The following is a 17,575-nucleotide window of genomic DNA, read 5'->3' on the forward strand; positions in this document are numbered from 1 at the left end:
GCAATCAGTGCATAGAGTACGGTTTCTTGTGAGGCAGAAAAACTGTCTAAGGCGTCCTTTTACTAAGATGCATTAGGTGCTAACAGGCACCTAACACAGCAAAATATGGCCTAACTTAGGACATGCTAAAGCATCATGCATTAGTTTTGGGATGGGTGCAAGGTAACTGTGTGGTAAATATTATTTTGGAATGTTTTTTAGGGGGTATGTCAGGGGCGGAGAGTGGGCATTCCTGTGCTAACCAGTTAGCACATTTACATTACCACATGGAGCCTGGTTAGTGCATGGATAACGCAGGAGCCTTAACTGCTTACAAAATTGGTGGCAGTGGTAAGTGCTACCACAGAAATTTTTTTTAAATAGCTGCGTGCTAATAACAATATTAGCACATGGCCATTAATGTAAAAAATAGAAAATCAGGATTTTTACAGCCACAGTAAAAAAAAAAAAAAAGCCTTAGCTGTAGAATAAATCTGAGTAAGAGCATCCTAAGGTCCTTTTACTGCAGCTTGGTAAAAGGACCCCCAAATAACTTCCTTAAATTAGGTCTTTCAATCCCCACTAACTCGGAATAATATGTTCTTTTAGCTAAATTTAAAGCTTTCTTATATTCTGCCTGGGCAGTCTTCCAACAGTCCTTCTCTACATTACTTTTAGGTTTTCTCCAGCTACGTTCCAACCTTCTGCACTTCTTCATAAGCTCGAAAAGCTCATTAGAAAACCAGGGAGATTTTGCCCTTTTCGAGACTTTAGCAACTCATTCAGGAGGCATTTCATCTAATATTTTTTTGAGTTTTATATTTCCAATTAGTAAAACATCTGGATGATCCTCTAATGTTTCCAGCTGAGGAATGACCCTAGACCAATAGTTTGCATTATCAACCCTGCCCCTTCCCAGCCTATTGTTCCAAAACAATTATACTTTTTATCAGAAGAGTGTAAAATTGCATCACAAGTTATCAGACCACATTAAAGACCCCCAACTACAAAATGTTATCAAAGATGAATCATTAGCAGAAAGAAAATCCAAAGTATGACCCCTTTCGTGAGTTAGTGCCACTGGCAGCATTAAAAACTGTAACATTTGTAAACATTCCAAAACTGACAGGTATTATTATTACTACTATCCTCAAGATGCAAATTAAAATCACCCAGTATTACTAACTTAGAAAATTTTGCACTAGCTTCTAAGATCTGAATGTAAAGCATAGAGGATATTAAAGATCAAGTTCTTGCTGGTCTATAGATAACAAGTAACCCAATTGTATTCACAGAGTTGGAAACAGCTAATTGGCTGTTTCCAACTCTGTGAATACAAAGTCCTTGTAAGCCACTGCAATACCACTACCCAAACTTTTTGTGAAGCTCATATTTAGGTGCAGAACAAGCGCGGATGTATGCTTTCACTTTTGTTTTGTTTTTTTTAAAAGACACATGCACATGTTAGTTACTTTCCATCTGCCTTTAAAACTTACAGGGACTTCCACTTGCAAAACAAGACAAAGTTACATTTGAAATATTCATGACATTTATACCCTACATTAGCCCGAAATAGACTCAAGTTCAATGTGGCTTACAAACAAACAATAAAGTGAATAAAACATAATAATGTACAGAACATAACACAAATTACAATAAGTTCAAGAAGCAAATTAATGCACCTGTGGTAAGTAACCAGGGATTTAGACTATCTCGAGGACAAACAAATAATTAAGGGTGGATAGGTGAGAGCATAATTAGGAAGGAATAGATGGGAAATGAGATTAAAGAAAAAGGTGTGGGTAAAATTCAAATAGAGTTCTTTGTATTCAGAAAGGCCAGACTGAAGAAATGTGTTTTTAGAAGACTTTTAAAAGTTAGGTAATCATCTGTAAACTTGATTGATTTAGGAAAAGAATTCCACATTGTGATGCCTTGATAGGAGAAATTAGCAGATTGATAAGAAATTCTCTCTGCAAAACCATCTATACCAACCCGTACACTAGCGAAAAAAATCCTCACGTTGTGTCCACGTCCAAAGTGAACAGCATACTCTCTGCATTGCACAGAATACCTAAATTAGCTCCTCATCATATATTTTAATACGTGTGGCTGTGTTTACCACACGAGTTAACACCCGCACACAAGTCCTCTTTGCATTTCTTGGCTTATAAACCTGTGTTCAACCTGCAGTAACTCCGCGGCCAAGCTAGTGGTTGCTTTCTGCATCAGCCCCTGAATCTCACCAACAGATGAAGAAGCAATGGTGGTTTTTAAACATTCAGGGGCCCTTTTACTAGCGTGTGGTAAAATTTGCACTTAACATGGCTTAACACAGGACTTTACAGCACAGTGGATGAAAAGTTAGCAACGCAGCCACGCCGGAGAAGAGGACTTTGGCTGGCGGGGGTTGGGGACCCCCGCCAGCAAAGGTACCTGACGGTGGTGGTGGGGGAGGGTTGGCGGTGGGGGGAAGAGGGGGTCGAAAGGGTTGGCGCTGGGGGGGGAATCAAAGGTGGTGGCGGCGGCGGGGGGTTAAAAATGGTGGTGGGGGGGTAAAATGTGCCCCCTCACCTCTGGGCTCTGGACCCCCCTCCCGTCGAAGACTGGCTACGCCCCTGCTTAGCACCTCCTATCTAAGAGACAGTAAGCAGTCTCATGTCAACTGTACAAGTGCTGATTAGAACACAGTATTTGCAACAGGTTAAATACAAAACAACTTTTATGCCCATTCTCCAACCATGACATGCTGCTATCATAAAAAGCACTTAAGGCATGGCTTATTCTGCTATAACTGCAAAAATACCACCGGGTTAGCGCGGGAGCCCTTAACGCCACCTCAATTGATAACATTGTGCTCCCCACCGCATGGTTACGTAGTAAGTGAAATCTTACCACATGGCCATGCCATTTTTTGGCCTCTTTACCCACTGTGGTAAAAAGGGCCACAGTGCGCAGCTTGGTAAAATGATCCACATTGAATATTCATGAGAGAGATTTGTATGCACTGCCTCCACTGTATGTATATTGCTCTCATGAATATTCATTGTGGGTATCCTGAAAACCTGATTGGCTGGGGTGCCTCCAGGGCCAGGTTTGGGAACCACTGCCTTAGGCACTAACACACACGTAACACTGCAAAAAAAAATTGAATACAGTGGGACACACTACAGCATCACACGGTAATCTGAGAATGTGCACATGCTAACCGTGTGCTAAATTATTTTTGGCATTTTTTTTTTGAAGGGTTGTGTCAGGGGTAGAGAGTGGATGTTCCTGGGCTAAGCACATCTATATTACCACGGATAGCGCAGGAACCATTACTGCCTGCAAAATAGGCATCAGTAAGTTCTCCCGCGGTAATTAAAAAAAATGGCAACATTAATGCATGACCATTATTTTTATTTTGTTTTTCCAGTTATCTACACACCATAACTATTAATCGCCGACTGCTGCGGACAGAATTAGCCCCAGATATTCAATGCTAGGCCATGTCCAGGCAACTGGTAATTTTCTGCTAGGTCATTCCAAACAAATGACCTGGAACTTTTGTGATCTTGCTTCCTTCTCATTATTGCAGCTGGAGTGGAAAGTGGAGGCTGCCACTGGCTCTGACATAGTATTTTTTATTCTTTCCAACCCAACAGAAGTTGGAAAGACGGTCCATCTGTTCACTGGGGGCGAAATAACTCTCTAACAATTTAGCAGACTAGAATGAAACTTTGCATATTGGAAAAAAACAGTAAAAAGATATGTTTAGTTGAAATATAGACAAAACTGGACCAGGGATTCCAAAGAAATGGCTCAATGCATCTCTATGAAAACAGGTCTGGAGCAAAATATTTGACGTTTTAATGGAATGGAATGAAATTTGGCATGTGGGAAAAACTATTAAAAAGACACAACAAATTGAAAAATGGGCCAAATTGGACTGAGGAGTCTAGAGAAATAAGCCCCCCTCAAAAAAAGTCCATTGTATTTTTATGGGAGAAATGGTTCCAGCTTCTGTAGCATAGAAACTTATAAACTGTGTGGGCCAGCCTAAGGGTATGCCCTACACAAACTTTCACTATGCTGCCACCCCCCCTGTACACCCCCCATGGTGAATAACACTACCCCTCCACACACATACTGTACCCTCTCCCATGGTGAACCCCCACCCACCCCTGCCTTCCTCCATTATTTATTTATTTTTTAATTAATATGAAAAAGTCTGCATTTACAACAAACAGTATTTTGTCCCGACCTGAGGAAAGAGGTTTTGGCCTCTGAAAACTTGTCCAAATATGTATTAAGCTTCTCCAATAAAAAGGTATCACATTATTTTCTATTTTTCTTCTTTTTATTTATTAACCATTAGAGTGAACTAACATGGCAACAACACTGTTTTATCCCAAAAATAAAATTATTTTTTCTACCTTTGCTGTCTGGTCATCTAATTTTTCTAATTGTATTAGCCATAGTCTCTGGTGTCTGTTTTCCTTTCTCTCCTCTTAACACTTTGCCAGTTTTCTCTTCATTTGTCATTTTTTTCTCTCCTCTCCTTTTCTTCACTTCCTCCACTACATCTCTGTCCGACATTAATCTTTTCCTTTCAGCATTCTTCCATTCAATTTTCTGCCTTGCAGTCCAGATTTCATTCTTTCTTTCTATTCAGTCTTCAGTTTCCCTCTTTATACTTCATCTACCTACAGTTTTCCATCTCTTTCCCTCATCCCAACTCTCCCATTCCACTTCCTCTTATTCCCCAATCTCTCACTAACTCTATTCTCTTCCTCCTTCCATCCAGCATCTCTCCTCTCTCTGTCCCTCCCCCTTTCATCCATCTCTCCTCTTTCTTTCTTTCTCCCCTTCTTCTATTTAGCATCTCCCCCTCATCTATCTAACCATTTCCCCTCTTTCTCGCCCATCTTCTGTCTAGCATGTCCTCTTCCCCTTCCATCCAGATATCTCCACTTTCTTTCTCTCCTCTCTTCCATCCAGAATCTCCTCTCCCTTCCATCCCATCTGCCTACTTTCACCCCTATTTCATCCAGCATCTCCCTTCTCTGCAGGGCCACTGAGAGACAAAGCTGGGCCCAGAGCAAACAATCTTAAGGGCACCCACTCATCCCGCCCCACTGCTGCGGCACCATTTTTGCTCCTGTCCTATACCAGGCTCCCTGCTGCATCCCACCTGTGCAGAAACAAGAAGTTACTTCACAGGAGGTGGGACATGGCAGGAAGAAGGACCCTTGCTGGCAGAGCAGAATTAACGTGATAACCCAGCACAAGAGCAGGAGACCGAGCCAGCCTTCTGCCTGCCACCAAAAGCCTCCCTTCTCTCTCTCCCCCTTCTATCTAGCATCTCCCTCCTCTCCCCCCAACCACCACTTCTATCCAACATTTCTTCTTGTTTCTCCCTTGCTCACCTTTAGCATCTTCTGCTTGCCCCTGGACCAGTGGCGTAGCCAGATCTGGCATTTTGGCTGGGCCCAGAGCAAATATGGGTGGCCAAATCAAACTTGATCAGATATGTGTACTATAATGGCAAATATGTCAACACACATAACAATATAATTACAGCAATGGCATTGTTTATAACAAATGTAAATGCCTGATTAAGCAAAACAGGAAGAAAACCTTTGAAGTCTTTTTCTCTTCCTTTGGCTCTACTGCTTTCTCTCTATTCTGATGCTGGCAAAGTAAAATTGCCACAGTTTGGCACATATCCTTCAACTTTGCTTTATAATAAACGTATATCAAAGGACAGAACAAATCACAGATGAAGAACAAACCAAAATCTTCACTGAAAATGATCCAACATGACCACGTTTCACCTGAAGACTACGTCAGGGGCATTTGTTTAAAAAAAACAATTTAAAATAAAAACAAGAACAAAGCCATCTCTTACTTATCAAATGTAGAAAGTACAGGTGTGGTTACATGCACTCAAGAAGTGTAACTATTTAAAACAGTGCAGTGTGCTTTAATACAAAAACAGTAAGTGCATAATATGAAATGCATATTGTGTTGTGGGACAAAACACATTTTTGACATATGTGTTTGGTGTAGTGAGACAAAGAAAAAAAATCAAATACAGTTTAAATAAGGAGCACATGTCTAATAGGGATTGACAAATAGGGATTGACAAAAGGTATATCCTCTATAGTCAACAGAAACAAAAAAAAGGCAAAGATCTGCCACAGAAGTGGCAAATCAAAAGAAAAAAAGCAGATCAAAAAAGACAAAAAAATAGAACAGGAGGGTAACAGAAGAAGTGGTTTATTACAAGTTACCCGACGTGGCCACGTTTCGCCCTCAGGCTGCGTCAGGGGTAAAAAAACTAATAGGGGTAAAAAGCAAAGTGAACCCCTAAAAGTAGTCCTACAACCACCTTACATAAGTGCTTCCCAAGCTTACTCAGCAAACTTCACAATGCTATGTTGACTGGCCACGTCGGGTAACTTGTAATAAACCACTTCTTCTGTTACCCTCCTGTTCTATTTTTTTGTCTTTTTTGATCTGCTTTTTTTCTTTTGATTTATCCTCTATAGTCAGCTAGGTTTTCTCAAAGGCTAAGAGCCTCTCTGTATATAGGCTTATAAAAGTACCTCATGGGCAGCACTAGTACTGGGCAGCTGCTTGCAGTAAAGTTGCAACTGCTACATGGTGCAGAACACCCTGGCTCCTGTAGCTGAGGCATAATGTAAGAGAGCTAAGAAGCCGCGCCTGCTGCTACACACCCAGGTGGCACCAGCCTTTCCATCTAGCAGTGGCACTGCGGTCCAGGCCCGGGGGGGGGGGGGAGGAGGAGCAGACAGTGCCGCGTGGTCCCGACTTCCGGCGCCTGCAACTGAGCATGCAGCTATTTTTTAGCCTGTTGAGAAGATGACGAGCTGCGAGAATGAGGCTGAGCATGCTGCTTTGGATGGAACATGAGTCATCAGCACGCAGGGGGCTGAGAAGGAAGAGGACGTCATGCACGCTGCAGGTCACCGCGAAGTCAAGAGCTGCGACCATGTTTATTCAGTGCCGAGTAGACTCACTGCTGTGCCGAGTCTGCCCAAAAGGTAGGTGGGACTGGGAGATCAGCTGAGCGAGCCACGACGGTAGAAATTAATTAGTGAAAGGCTGCTGATTTGGCTTTGCTCTGTGCGCTTTAATTCAACCGCGCTTAAAAGTGGGTGGGCGCTTAAAACTGGGTGATTGGCTCAGAGACTTCCAGGTCTCTCAGCTGAGTGAAGTACCGCCAAAAAGGACGTTTTTATTATTGTGTGTGGGGGGGGGGGGGGGGGGTGATGACGGCCAAAATGGACGTTTTTGTTTGGATGGGCACCCATTTTGGCCGTCATTCCCCCCTGCAATAATAAAAATGTCTTTTTTTGGCAGTGCTTCACTCAGCTGAGAGACTTGGAAGTCCCTGAGCCAATCACAATGCGTTTAGTGCAACTGGCCCAAAGTCAATGTTGGAGAGAGTGGAATCAGCAGCTGTGCACATAGAAGCTGAGCCCCCCCCCCCCCCTTGACTGTTTTCTGTTGTTTTGCCTCAGAGATCTGCAGCTGTAAAATGGCTGTAAAAGACAGCTGTTCCTACCATCTGCTAACATTTTCCAAAAGCACAGTGAACCAGGTTATACCTTCAGCCATGCCAAGTCTTCTAGTTCTCCCTTCCACTCATAGCCTAAGGTCTAATCTGAATTTCACACACTCACTTTGGGAAGTGCTACTTCACCTTTGCTGTTATCTTCAGATTGGTATGTAACTATGATCTTCTCTAGGTTTGCCAAATTTGCGGAGACAAAAAAGAGGACACAAAAAATAAAAATGGCTGCTAGCTTTGCTAAAGAAATATTTAATCGTAGCAAATGTGTAAATGGCTTTTAGTTAATGAACACACATCAAACACTGACTGACTTGTAGTACAGCAATAGAAAATAATCTACTTTTCAAAAAGTTCCAGATTTCAGTTTGACAGAGGCTTATCAGAAAAGCGGATATCCTTCAACAACTTCGGCTGGCTTCTGAAATACATGTGAAAGTCTTTGCTTGACATTTGCTTAAAGTTGTGCTGCATAAACAAAATTCCTTTGACAGATTCAGGGGCCCTTTTACTAAGCCGTGTAAGTGCCTACGCGCGGCCAACGCACACCCATTCTGAGTTACCACCTGGCTACCGTGTGGCCCTTGTGGTAATTTCATTTTTTTGCGCGCGTCCGCTATGCGCGTCCAAAAAATATTTTTTGGCATGCGTCAGCTATGTGCATCAAGTGGCATTTGATGTGCGTAGGTCATTACCACCCGGTTACCGCGTGAGTCTTTACCGCTAGGTCAATGGCTGGTGGTAAGGTCTCAGACCCAAAATGGACGCGCGGCAATTTTCATTTTGCTACACGTCCATTTTCGGCAAAAATTTTAAAAAGGCCTTTTTTACAGGTGTGCTGATAAATGATTCTGCACGTGCCCCAAACCCATGCCTACACTACCGCAGGCCATTTTTCAGTGCACCTTAGCAAAAGGACCCTCCAACCAGCAGGGAAACAGAGAGGAGATCAGCAATGCCTTTCCCTCTCTTTAGCACCCCCATGTGTCCAGACTGACTAGTAGGCTAGAGATGGTTTCTCTCATTACGTGGGTAGGTGTGTTGGTCGCAGGCACATAAAAGAAAAAGAGGATATTTTCCTAAAAATTAAAAAAACCTGGAGGACATGTCCCCTTAAAAGAGGCCATATGGCATAGGAACCAACTTTTCAAATTTATTGGGGGTGCTAAGCCCAATGAAAATAACCCCTCCCTGGACACAAACAAGGAATTTTCTCAATATTGGAGGTGCTCAAGCACCCACAGAGTCAGCTCCAATGCCGTATGGTAACCCTAATTCTCTCATCTGGTAGCAACAGCAGTCCCTGCACCTTTCACCCATGCTAATTTGTAATCAGAAAAATTCTCCTTAGATTTTTCTGCAACATAGATCTATAGAGAAAGTTGAGAAGCATTAACAGTGATGGTCTGGGACTAAAAATCGGCCTGATGGTTACAACACACCAGCCCAAATCCAGGCTATATACAACTCTAAAACAATTTGACTGGTCCATTCAACCCATAGTTGACCCAGCCCTTCTGGCATTTGCCAGAGTTTCCAGAGTGCCAGGCCAGGTCTGAACATGAATGTCTTACTTCCAGAGCAGAACTGTATCTCTCTGTATTTGTAGGGAGGAACGTCTTTTTTCCATCTTTCTCTGTTCTGTTTTTGTTTTGCATAGCCATTTTTCTATAATGGCTACTGGAGACAAACTCAGATTCCAGAACAAAGACTGCAGGTGCCATGTGGCTGAAATCCTAATGGTATTTCTTGTCATTAGCAATGCTTTGATGTTAACACTCAAGAATTTCTTTAATGGTTCAGTGTCTCAGTCATCTCTACTAAGATCCAGAGCAACTGAAGCCTTTTGTCTTAACTTTAAAGACATCTGCAGGGTGTTTATACCAACTTACTTTCCAGAGTCTCTATCTTGAATACAGTGAAGTGAACTGGGACACTGCTCATGAGGTTATTAATAACATATCAGTAAACTGCTTTCATTAGGATGAAGGAAAAGATCAATAAGAGGGAGCACTTAATGTTACTTTAATAAGGATGTGTTTCCTGCAACAGGACTGGGATTAACTAAAATACTCATAAGTGATATCTCTAGTACTGCAGCTAAGAAGATAAGAATAGGCTGCTTTGCTTTTAATCATTTAAGAAAAATGCACATGCTCTGAATACCTTTGATCAATAGTTTCCTGTATTAAACAATTCTTTGATTAAAAACATATCTTTAAGAACAGGAATCTATTCAGGAACCAGCAAATCAATGGAAGTCTGTCAAAGAAGCTGAAAGCAAAACTTTGCCAATATTCGCTGTGAGGGGTTAGAGGCAGTCTCTATTTTAGGTCCTGCAAATGTAACTGTAAAGGAGTTAACACATTTCCTCTTACTAGTGATTTCAGAGCTCGGGAGTGATGATGTCAGAGGAGGAGGAGGAGACAAACTAATGACAACTCTCCAAGGGGAGGTATCATGGGTGGGGTAGGTTAAACAAAATGGAAGTGTTGGGTGATTTCTATGGCCCTTTCTGAAGTGTACTGGGGCTTAGGGTGAGAATCCAGGTCAGGGGCATAGCTATGAGTGGGCCAGGGCAACAGGGAAGGAGAGAGCGAGTGAGAGATGGAGCCCTGATCCCAGCGTCTTATGCTCGCTTCCCTGGCCTCTACAGACTTTTGCCTCAGGCCCACCCAGCAGAGGTATGCCATTTGTATACCACTTGTAGAACTATTGTTAGTAATATGTAATTTAACTTTAAAATCGAGCTTGGTACCAGAAGATTGGAGGGTGGCCAATGTAACACCAATGTTTAAAAAAGGGTCCAGAGGAGATCCGGGAAATTATAGACCGGTGAGCCTGACTTCGGTGCCGGGTAAAATGGTAGAGACTATTATAAAGAACAAAAGTACAGAGCATATTCAAAAGCATGGATTAATGAGACAAAGCCAACATGGATTTAGTGAAGGGAAATCTTGCCTCACTAATCTATTACATTTCTTTGAAGGGGTGAACAAACATGTGGATAAAGGGGAGCCTGTTGATATTGTGTATCTGAATTTTCAAAAGGCGCTTGACAAAGTACCTCATGAAAGACTCCAGAGGAAATTGGAGAATCATGGGATAGGAGGTAGTGTCCTATTGTGGATTAAAAACTGGTTAAAAGATAGAAAACAGAGAGTAGGGTTAAATGGTCAGTATTCTTAATGGAGAAGGTAGTTAGTGGGGTTCCCCGGGGGTCTGTGCTAGGAACGATGCTTTTTAACATATTTATAAATGACCTAGAGATGGGAGTAACTAGTGAGGTAATTAAATTTGACAATGACACAAAGTTATTCAAAGTTGTTAAATCACAAGAGGATTGTGAAAAATTACAAGAGCACCTTATGAGACTGGGAGACTGGGCGCCTAAATGGCATATGTTTAATGTGAGCAAGTGCAAAGTGATGCATGTGGGAAAGAGGAACCCGAATTATAGCTATGTAATGGAAGGTTCCATGTTAGGAGTCACCGACCAAGAAAGGGATCTAGGTGTCGTTGTTGATGATACGTTGAAATACATACGTTGAAACCTTTTGCTCAGTGTGCTGCTGCGGCTAAGAAAGCAAATAGAACGTTAGGTATTATTAGGAAAGGAATGGAAAACAAAAATGAGGACATTATAATGCCTTTGTATCGCTCCATGGTGCGACCACACCTCGAATATTGTCTTCAATTCTGGTCACTGCATCTCAAAAAATATATAGTGGAATTAGAAAAGGTGCAGAGAAGGGCGATGAGGGGATGAGAAGACTTCCCTATGAGGAAAGGTTAAAGCACCTAGGGCTCTTCAGCTTGAAGAAAAGACAGCTGAGGAAAGATATGATAGAGGTCTATAAAGTAATGAGTGGAGTGGAATGGGTAGATGTGAAGCGTCTGTTTACTCTTTCCAAAAATACTAGGACTAGGGGGCATGCGATAAAGCTACAAAGTAGTAAATTTAAAATGATTCAGAGAAAATGTTTCTTCACTCAACGTGTAATTAAACTCTGGAATTCGTTGCCAGAGAATGTAGTAAAGGCGGTTAGCTTAGCAGGGTTTAAAAAAAGGTTTGGACGGCTTCCTAAAGGAAAAGTCCATAGACCATTATTAAAATGGTCTAGGGGAAAATCAACTGCTTAGGATAAGCAGCATAAAATGTTTTGTACTTTTTTGGGATCTGCCTGGTAATTGTGACCTGGATTGGCCACTTTTGGAAACAGGACCTTCGGTCTTTCCCAGTATGGCAATACTTATGTACTTATGTTTGGGTCTGGTCCATCAGGTGTAGTGTCGCTAGTGATCTGAAATGAGATGTTGTTTTCTCTGTAATTCTGCAGGAGAAAAGCCAGCTTTTTTTCTTTCTTACGGATAGCAATGTATTTTTTTTTTGCTTGGATTTCTTGTAGGTTCTTCTTCAGTTGGCTGATAAGATAGGGGTTTAGCTCCTGCAAATTCCTTATGGCACGTGCCTTATGATTTCTTCTTTCTGGGTTCTTATCATTTTTTGTAATAATGACCATATACTAATTTTGTCATTAGCGTGACGCTGGCCATTAAAACAGATTCATGCATGAGCCCTTACTGCCACCTATTACGTAGGCAGTAAGGGCTCACATGCTAATCAGTTAGTGCATAACACCAACTGATTAGTGTGGAACATGTCCACACTCTGCCCCCCAGACGACCCCTACACCAAAAATAAATTTTTATTTTTAGTGTGTGGGTAGTGTGCACACCCCAAAATTACTATGGGATGCCTCAGTGCACCCCAAAATATGCTATTTTTTTTGCTGCAGTAAGCACACATTAATACTTTCTGTAGCTTTGTAAAAGGGCCCCTTAATTTTTAAGCTTGTGAGGGAAGAGGGAGTGGGGGAAGAAATGCATGCCCTCCCAACCTACCTGTTGGCCCACCCACAAACTGCCTTCTAGCTATGTCACTGCTTGTTTCTCTTACCAGAATAAGAAAAGATGGACGTTCTGAAGTTCAGCTCTGAGGAAAAGTCAAACTGATGGAAGGAGAGGGAGGGGACCTGCTGAATGAATTGTCATCCTCTGGTATAGATTCCACTGTTGAGAATGTTTTGTAATACTCATCCTCTCCATCAAGCACTTTAATTTGGCTAGGACAAAGATGAAACATTAGTGTGAAGTGTCAAAGCAGAGAAAATTAATCCCAGACCCCGACACATGACGTTACACTAGCAGTCAAAATTTTCCAAGCCTGTTAAAATATCCATACAGATGTTGTTCAGAGATTGCAGGAAAAAATAACTTCTAGAGGGATAGACATGTTAGTTTGTGGCAGCAAGAACATAGAGCCTTTGAGGATAAGAATCCAGTTTGTCAAGGAGAAAGTAGGAATTGCACTAAAAAAGGTTTGATGCCTATGAACTGTGTGGAAAACAATCAAAACATTCACCTTTGCATATTTGATAGGAAATATTTATAATGCTATAAATAAAAGCAAATTATCTCCCCTCTTTCCCGTTTGCCCTCAAGCACCCACAACACCTATGAATCTGGTGACTCTGGCATTTTGTCATGTGAAGGGTCCCTGTTTGACTCCTAAAGAAAACCAGCTGCACTCAGAGAAAGGGAAAAGCTTTTCACTTTTTGCTGAAGCTCAGAGTCTGTCATATAGATTGTAGTGACTGCAAGTTTGTGTTCTCTGAAGAGTAGGGGTGTCAAATTCATTTTCATGGTGGGCTGCACTGGGAAAAAAGGAACTGTAACTGGGCCAACTGACTGGGGGGGGGGGCGGGGATATCCCCTTTGAATGTTATGGATGACTGGGGGGAGGGTGTAAAATTACAGGGATATATGCAAGCACATCTTTAATGCAATTAAGCCAATATTCCTTTTCCCCAGCACTTAATCTCTCTCCAAATCTTCCCTCCTTATCCCCAGCATGGTAACAGCAGCTATAGTGGGGAGAGGGAGAAGAAGAATTGGTGCTCAAAGAGCTGACCTTTTCTATCCTGGGATTCCCCTTCTAGGCCAATCTCTATCATTTGTCTCACCATTGGTGCTCCTGTCCCTCACCAGCAGCCAAGAAAAGAAAGGACAGCCAGTCAGGCACAGAAGCAATGGAGGGCAGGGAGAGGAAAGGAGGGGGGCGAGTGAATGGTAGGGCTCTGATCCCAGCTTCTTACTGTTCCCTGCTCTTGATAGAAAGCTCCACAGCTGTAGCCCCTCAGTCTCTCACTTGTCCAGTCATAATAGGCACCATCCTACACAAACACCTAGGGTAGATAGCATCTGCTGAAACGCCATAAGGACAACTATTGCGTGGCATTGATATATTTGTGTGGGCATCAAGTGAAGAAGTGTCATGGACTTGGAAGCTGCATCATGATTTAAATTAAGCGCTCTTTTTCATCATATTTGTTGATGGTGTTGTATAAGAATCTGAGGTTATGTTTCAATATGAGAACAGTAAATGATTGAGTGGTGTTAGACTTCAGGTTGAAGCATGGAATGGGAGAGTCCTAATAACCTTTTAATTAAGCCCACAAGTTTGTTCTGATACTCTTCTTTGAATTGTTTCAAGTGGGAAGGTCAGAGTTTAGTTCTATTTTCACTGCTCTGCTTAGCTTTGGAGTTAAAGTATAGATAGGAGTTCTGTTCTCAATGAAGAGCATGAATTGTGAAGTACTGAGTAAAGTCGAACTTGATTAGTACTACAAATTCTCTTTATACAGTATGAGGGCAATTTTCAAAAGATTTACCTTGTAAATTTATAATTTACATCCAGAGAACCTGAATGTAACTCACCTTGAGCTACTACTGAAAAAGGTGTGAGCAAAATCTAAATAAATAATAAATAAATTACTTTAAATTGCACTGTTAAACTTTGATGTTTCTCCATTTCTGTTACAGTGCTCATAGCGGGACAGCACCAAGCATCACATTGGACCATGGATAGTCAGTCATTAATAACGACTGAAGAAATGTCAGTGAAACTTTCTCTGTTATTTTCTGTTGTTGGCAAAGGAAATGGGCAGGGTTTTCTTTGCCAATGACAGGAGATTGCCTGCACTATGAATGATGGCCAAAATCTGGCATAAGCCCCCTCCCCCCTGTAATCTACAACCCTCCTTCTGCCCTTTCCCATAGGCTCCCTGAGCTTACCTGAAGTTCCTGTGTGGTCTAGTGGAGTCTGTTAGAGTAGAAGCAATGCCTATTTGCTCCTGCCCATGGTCATGCTGCACCCAAAAGGGTGGTCATGACTTTTACCATCATCTTTTGGTACCACTAGGAGTCATAGTCATTCTTCTTGATCTTTCCGCTGCTTTTGACACTGTCGATCACAGCATACTTCTCGATACTCTGTCCTCACTTGGATTCCAGGGCTCTGTCCTTTCCTGGTTCTCTTCCTACCTCTCCCTCCGCACCTTTAGTGTTCACTCTGGTGGATCCTCTTCTACTTCTATCCCTCTGCCTGTCGGCGTACCTCAGGGTTCTGTTCTTGGTCCCCTCCTCTTTTCTATCTACACTTCTTCCCTTGGTTCATTAATCTCATCCCATGGCTTTTCCTACCATCTCTATGCTGATGACTCCCAAATCTACCTTTCTACCCCTGATATCTCACCTTGCATCCAAACCAAAGTTTCAGCGTGCTTGTCTGACATTGCTGCCTGGATGTCTCAACGCCACCTGAAATTAAATATGACCAAAACCGAGCTTCTCATTTTCCCCCCCAAACCCACCTCCCCGCTCCCCCCGTTTTCTATTTCTGTTGATGGCTCTCTCATTCTCCCTGTCTCCTCAGCTTGAAACCTTGGGGTCATCTTTGACTCTTCTCTCTCCTTCTCTGCTCATATCCAGCAGACCGCCAAGACCTGTCGTTTCTTTCTTTACAACATCCGTAAAATCCGCCCCTTTCTTTCCGAGCACTCTACCAAAACCCTCATCCACACCCTTGTCACCTCTCGTTTAGACTACTGCAATCTGCTTCTTGCTGGCCTCCCACTTAGTCACCTCTCCCCTCTCCAGTCGGTTCAAAACTCTGCTGCCCGTCTCATCTTCCACCAGGGTCGCTTTACTCATACTACCCCTCTCCTCAAGACCCTTCACTGGCTCCCTATCCATTTTCGCATCCTGTTCAAACTTCTTCTACTAACCTATAAATGTATTCACTCTGCTGCTCCCCAATATCTCTCCACACTCGTCCTTCCCTACACCCCTTCCCGTGCACTCCGCTCCATGGATAAATCCTTCTTATTTGTTCCCTTCTCCACTACTGCCAACTCCAGACTTCGCGCCTTCTGTCTCGCTGCACCCTACGCCTGGAATAAACTTCCTGAGCCCCTACGTCTTGCCCCATCCTTGGCCACCTTTAAATCTAGACTGAAAGCCCACCTCTTTAACATTGCTTTTGACTCGTAACCACTTGTAACCACTCGCTGTTGGAATGTATTGTATTTTACATGCATTGCCTGTCACCTATTATTTCTCTGTGATTACTCTGTGACCTCTGATGTGAATTACTTAGAGAGGTCACACAGCTATGCAACTTCCTGTGGGGGCAGACACAGCAGATGCAGCACATGGAGCACATGATCTCTCCTAGCCTGAGAGGATCTGTGGTGGTGTGAGCATCCATTACCATCTAAGCACATGGAAGGAGCTGATAATACAAATGTATAGTAATATGTATATATAAGCCTGTCTGATTATAATCTAACTACAAACTGTGAGTAAACAGATGTTTTGTTACTTCAACTTTAAAGTGACTCAGCAGTGAATTATTCAGGGGTGAATGAGAGAGAGATGAAGAAAGAAATTAACATTTCTAAAGCTGAAGCTGTGTGTACTAAAATCTGCTAATTATTTACTACAAATAATCCAACAAAAGGGTTATGGGCCCAGGGCTCAGGAATTGAAAAAGAAGAGAAATATTACCAGGCAGAAAAAAAGGCCACATTTTTCTCTTAAGTTTTAAAGGAAAGATTCAGTCTGTCTCTCTCTCCCCCCACACAGCAGACAGAAGGCTAAGAAAATGGCTGAGGGAAGAAATTCACCATTGTTCTATTCTCTCAAGGTGCCTAAATTAACTGAGTTTAATTATCAGAAGTGGGAATTAAGATTCATATGTCTCCTTCGAGCAAAAAGATTAGATATATGCTTAGACCAAGACAGAACAGCTGAAAATATGGCTGAATGGGACAATGCAAACTATTATGTGAAGTGCATGCTTTTGGAAGCTCTCTCAGAGAAACAAGCCATATTAGTGGAGGGAAAAGATACACCAAAGGACATTTTATATAAACTGAGAACTATGTATGCAACTACATATGCAAAGCAGCAACCAATTTGGTTAGCAGAGTTGAATGAAACCAAATTAAGGGATAAAAGTAAATGTAATGATCACATTATGCATCTTATGTCTTCATTTCAAAAGCTAGAACTTTCTGGAATTCCCATGTGTGATGCATTGAAAAGAGCATTTCTTTTTACCTCACTATCAAAGAAGTTTGATGTTTTTAGGTCTGTAAATGAGGCCATTGAAGGGCAATCTTTTGAACAGGCAACATCAAAACTAAGGCAGGAATGCATAATAAATGATTCTGAGGAGATGTGTTCTCAAAGCAAGTCAGAGAGAAATGAAACAAATTTCTTGGCAAAGAACAGAGGAAGGCGGAGCTATGGGAAAACTCCACCCAAGGGCAAGCTGATTTGCTACTCATGTGGAAAGGAGGGACATGTATCTAAATGGTGTAAGGAAACACAAAACACTCCCTCTAGCTCACCTAAGCCAATGGAACTAAAGAATTTTCAAACCAGGAAATGTATGAAGGACAAAGATAAACACAAGGGCTTTCTAATGGCAGAAAAATCTTTGACTATGGTAAATAATAATTCAAATGAAAGTACTTGGATTTTGGATTCGGGGAGCACATGCCATTTAACCAATTGTAAGGATTTCTTTCAGGAAATGTGTCCAGAGGAAGGTATTCTTAAAACTGCAAACGCAGGGACTGCTAAGATCCAAGCAAAAGGTATTGG

General features: G+C 42.1%; 1 protein-coding gene across 1 annotated transcript in view; it reads right to left on the bottom strand.

The window, feature by feature from the left end:
- MYO3B (myosin IIIB) overlaps positions 1-17,575 on the bottom strand; it is a 634,284-nt gene that overhangs the window by 8,448 nt on the left and 608,261 nt on the right. Inside the window, 1 exon segment of the mRNA XM_030210853.1 lies at positions 12,522-12,687. Within this exon segment, the coding sequence (XP_030066713.1) occupies positions 12,552-12,687 (136 nt within the window). The 3' untranslated portion in view covers positions 12,522-12,551.

This window comes from Microcaecilia unicolor, chromosome 7 (assembly GCF_901765095.1).
Source record: "Microcaecilia unicolor chromosome 7, aMicUni1.1, whole genome shotgun sequence".
Classification (NCBI taxonomy): Eukaryota; Metazoa; Chordata; class Amphibia; order Gymnophiona; family Siphonopidae; genus Microcaecilia; species Microcaecilia unicolor.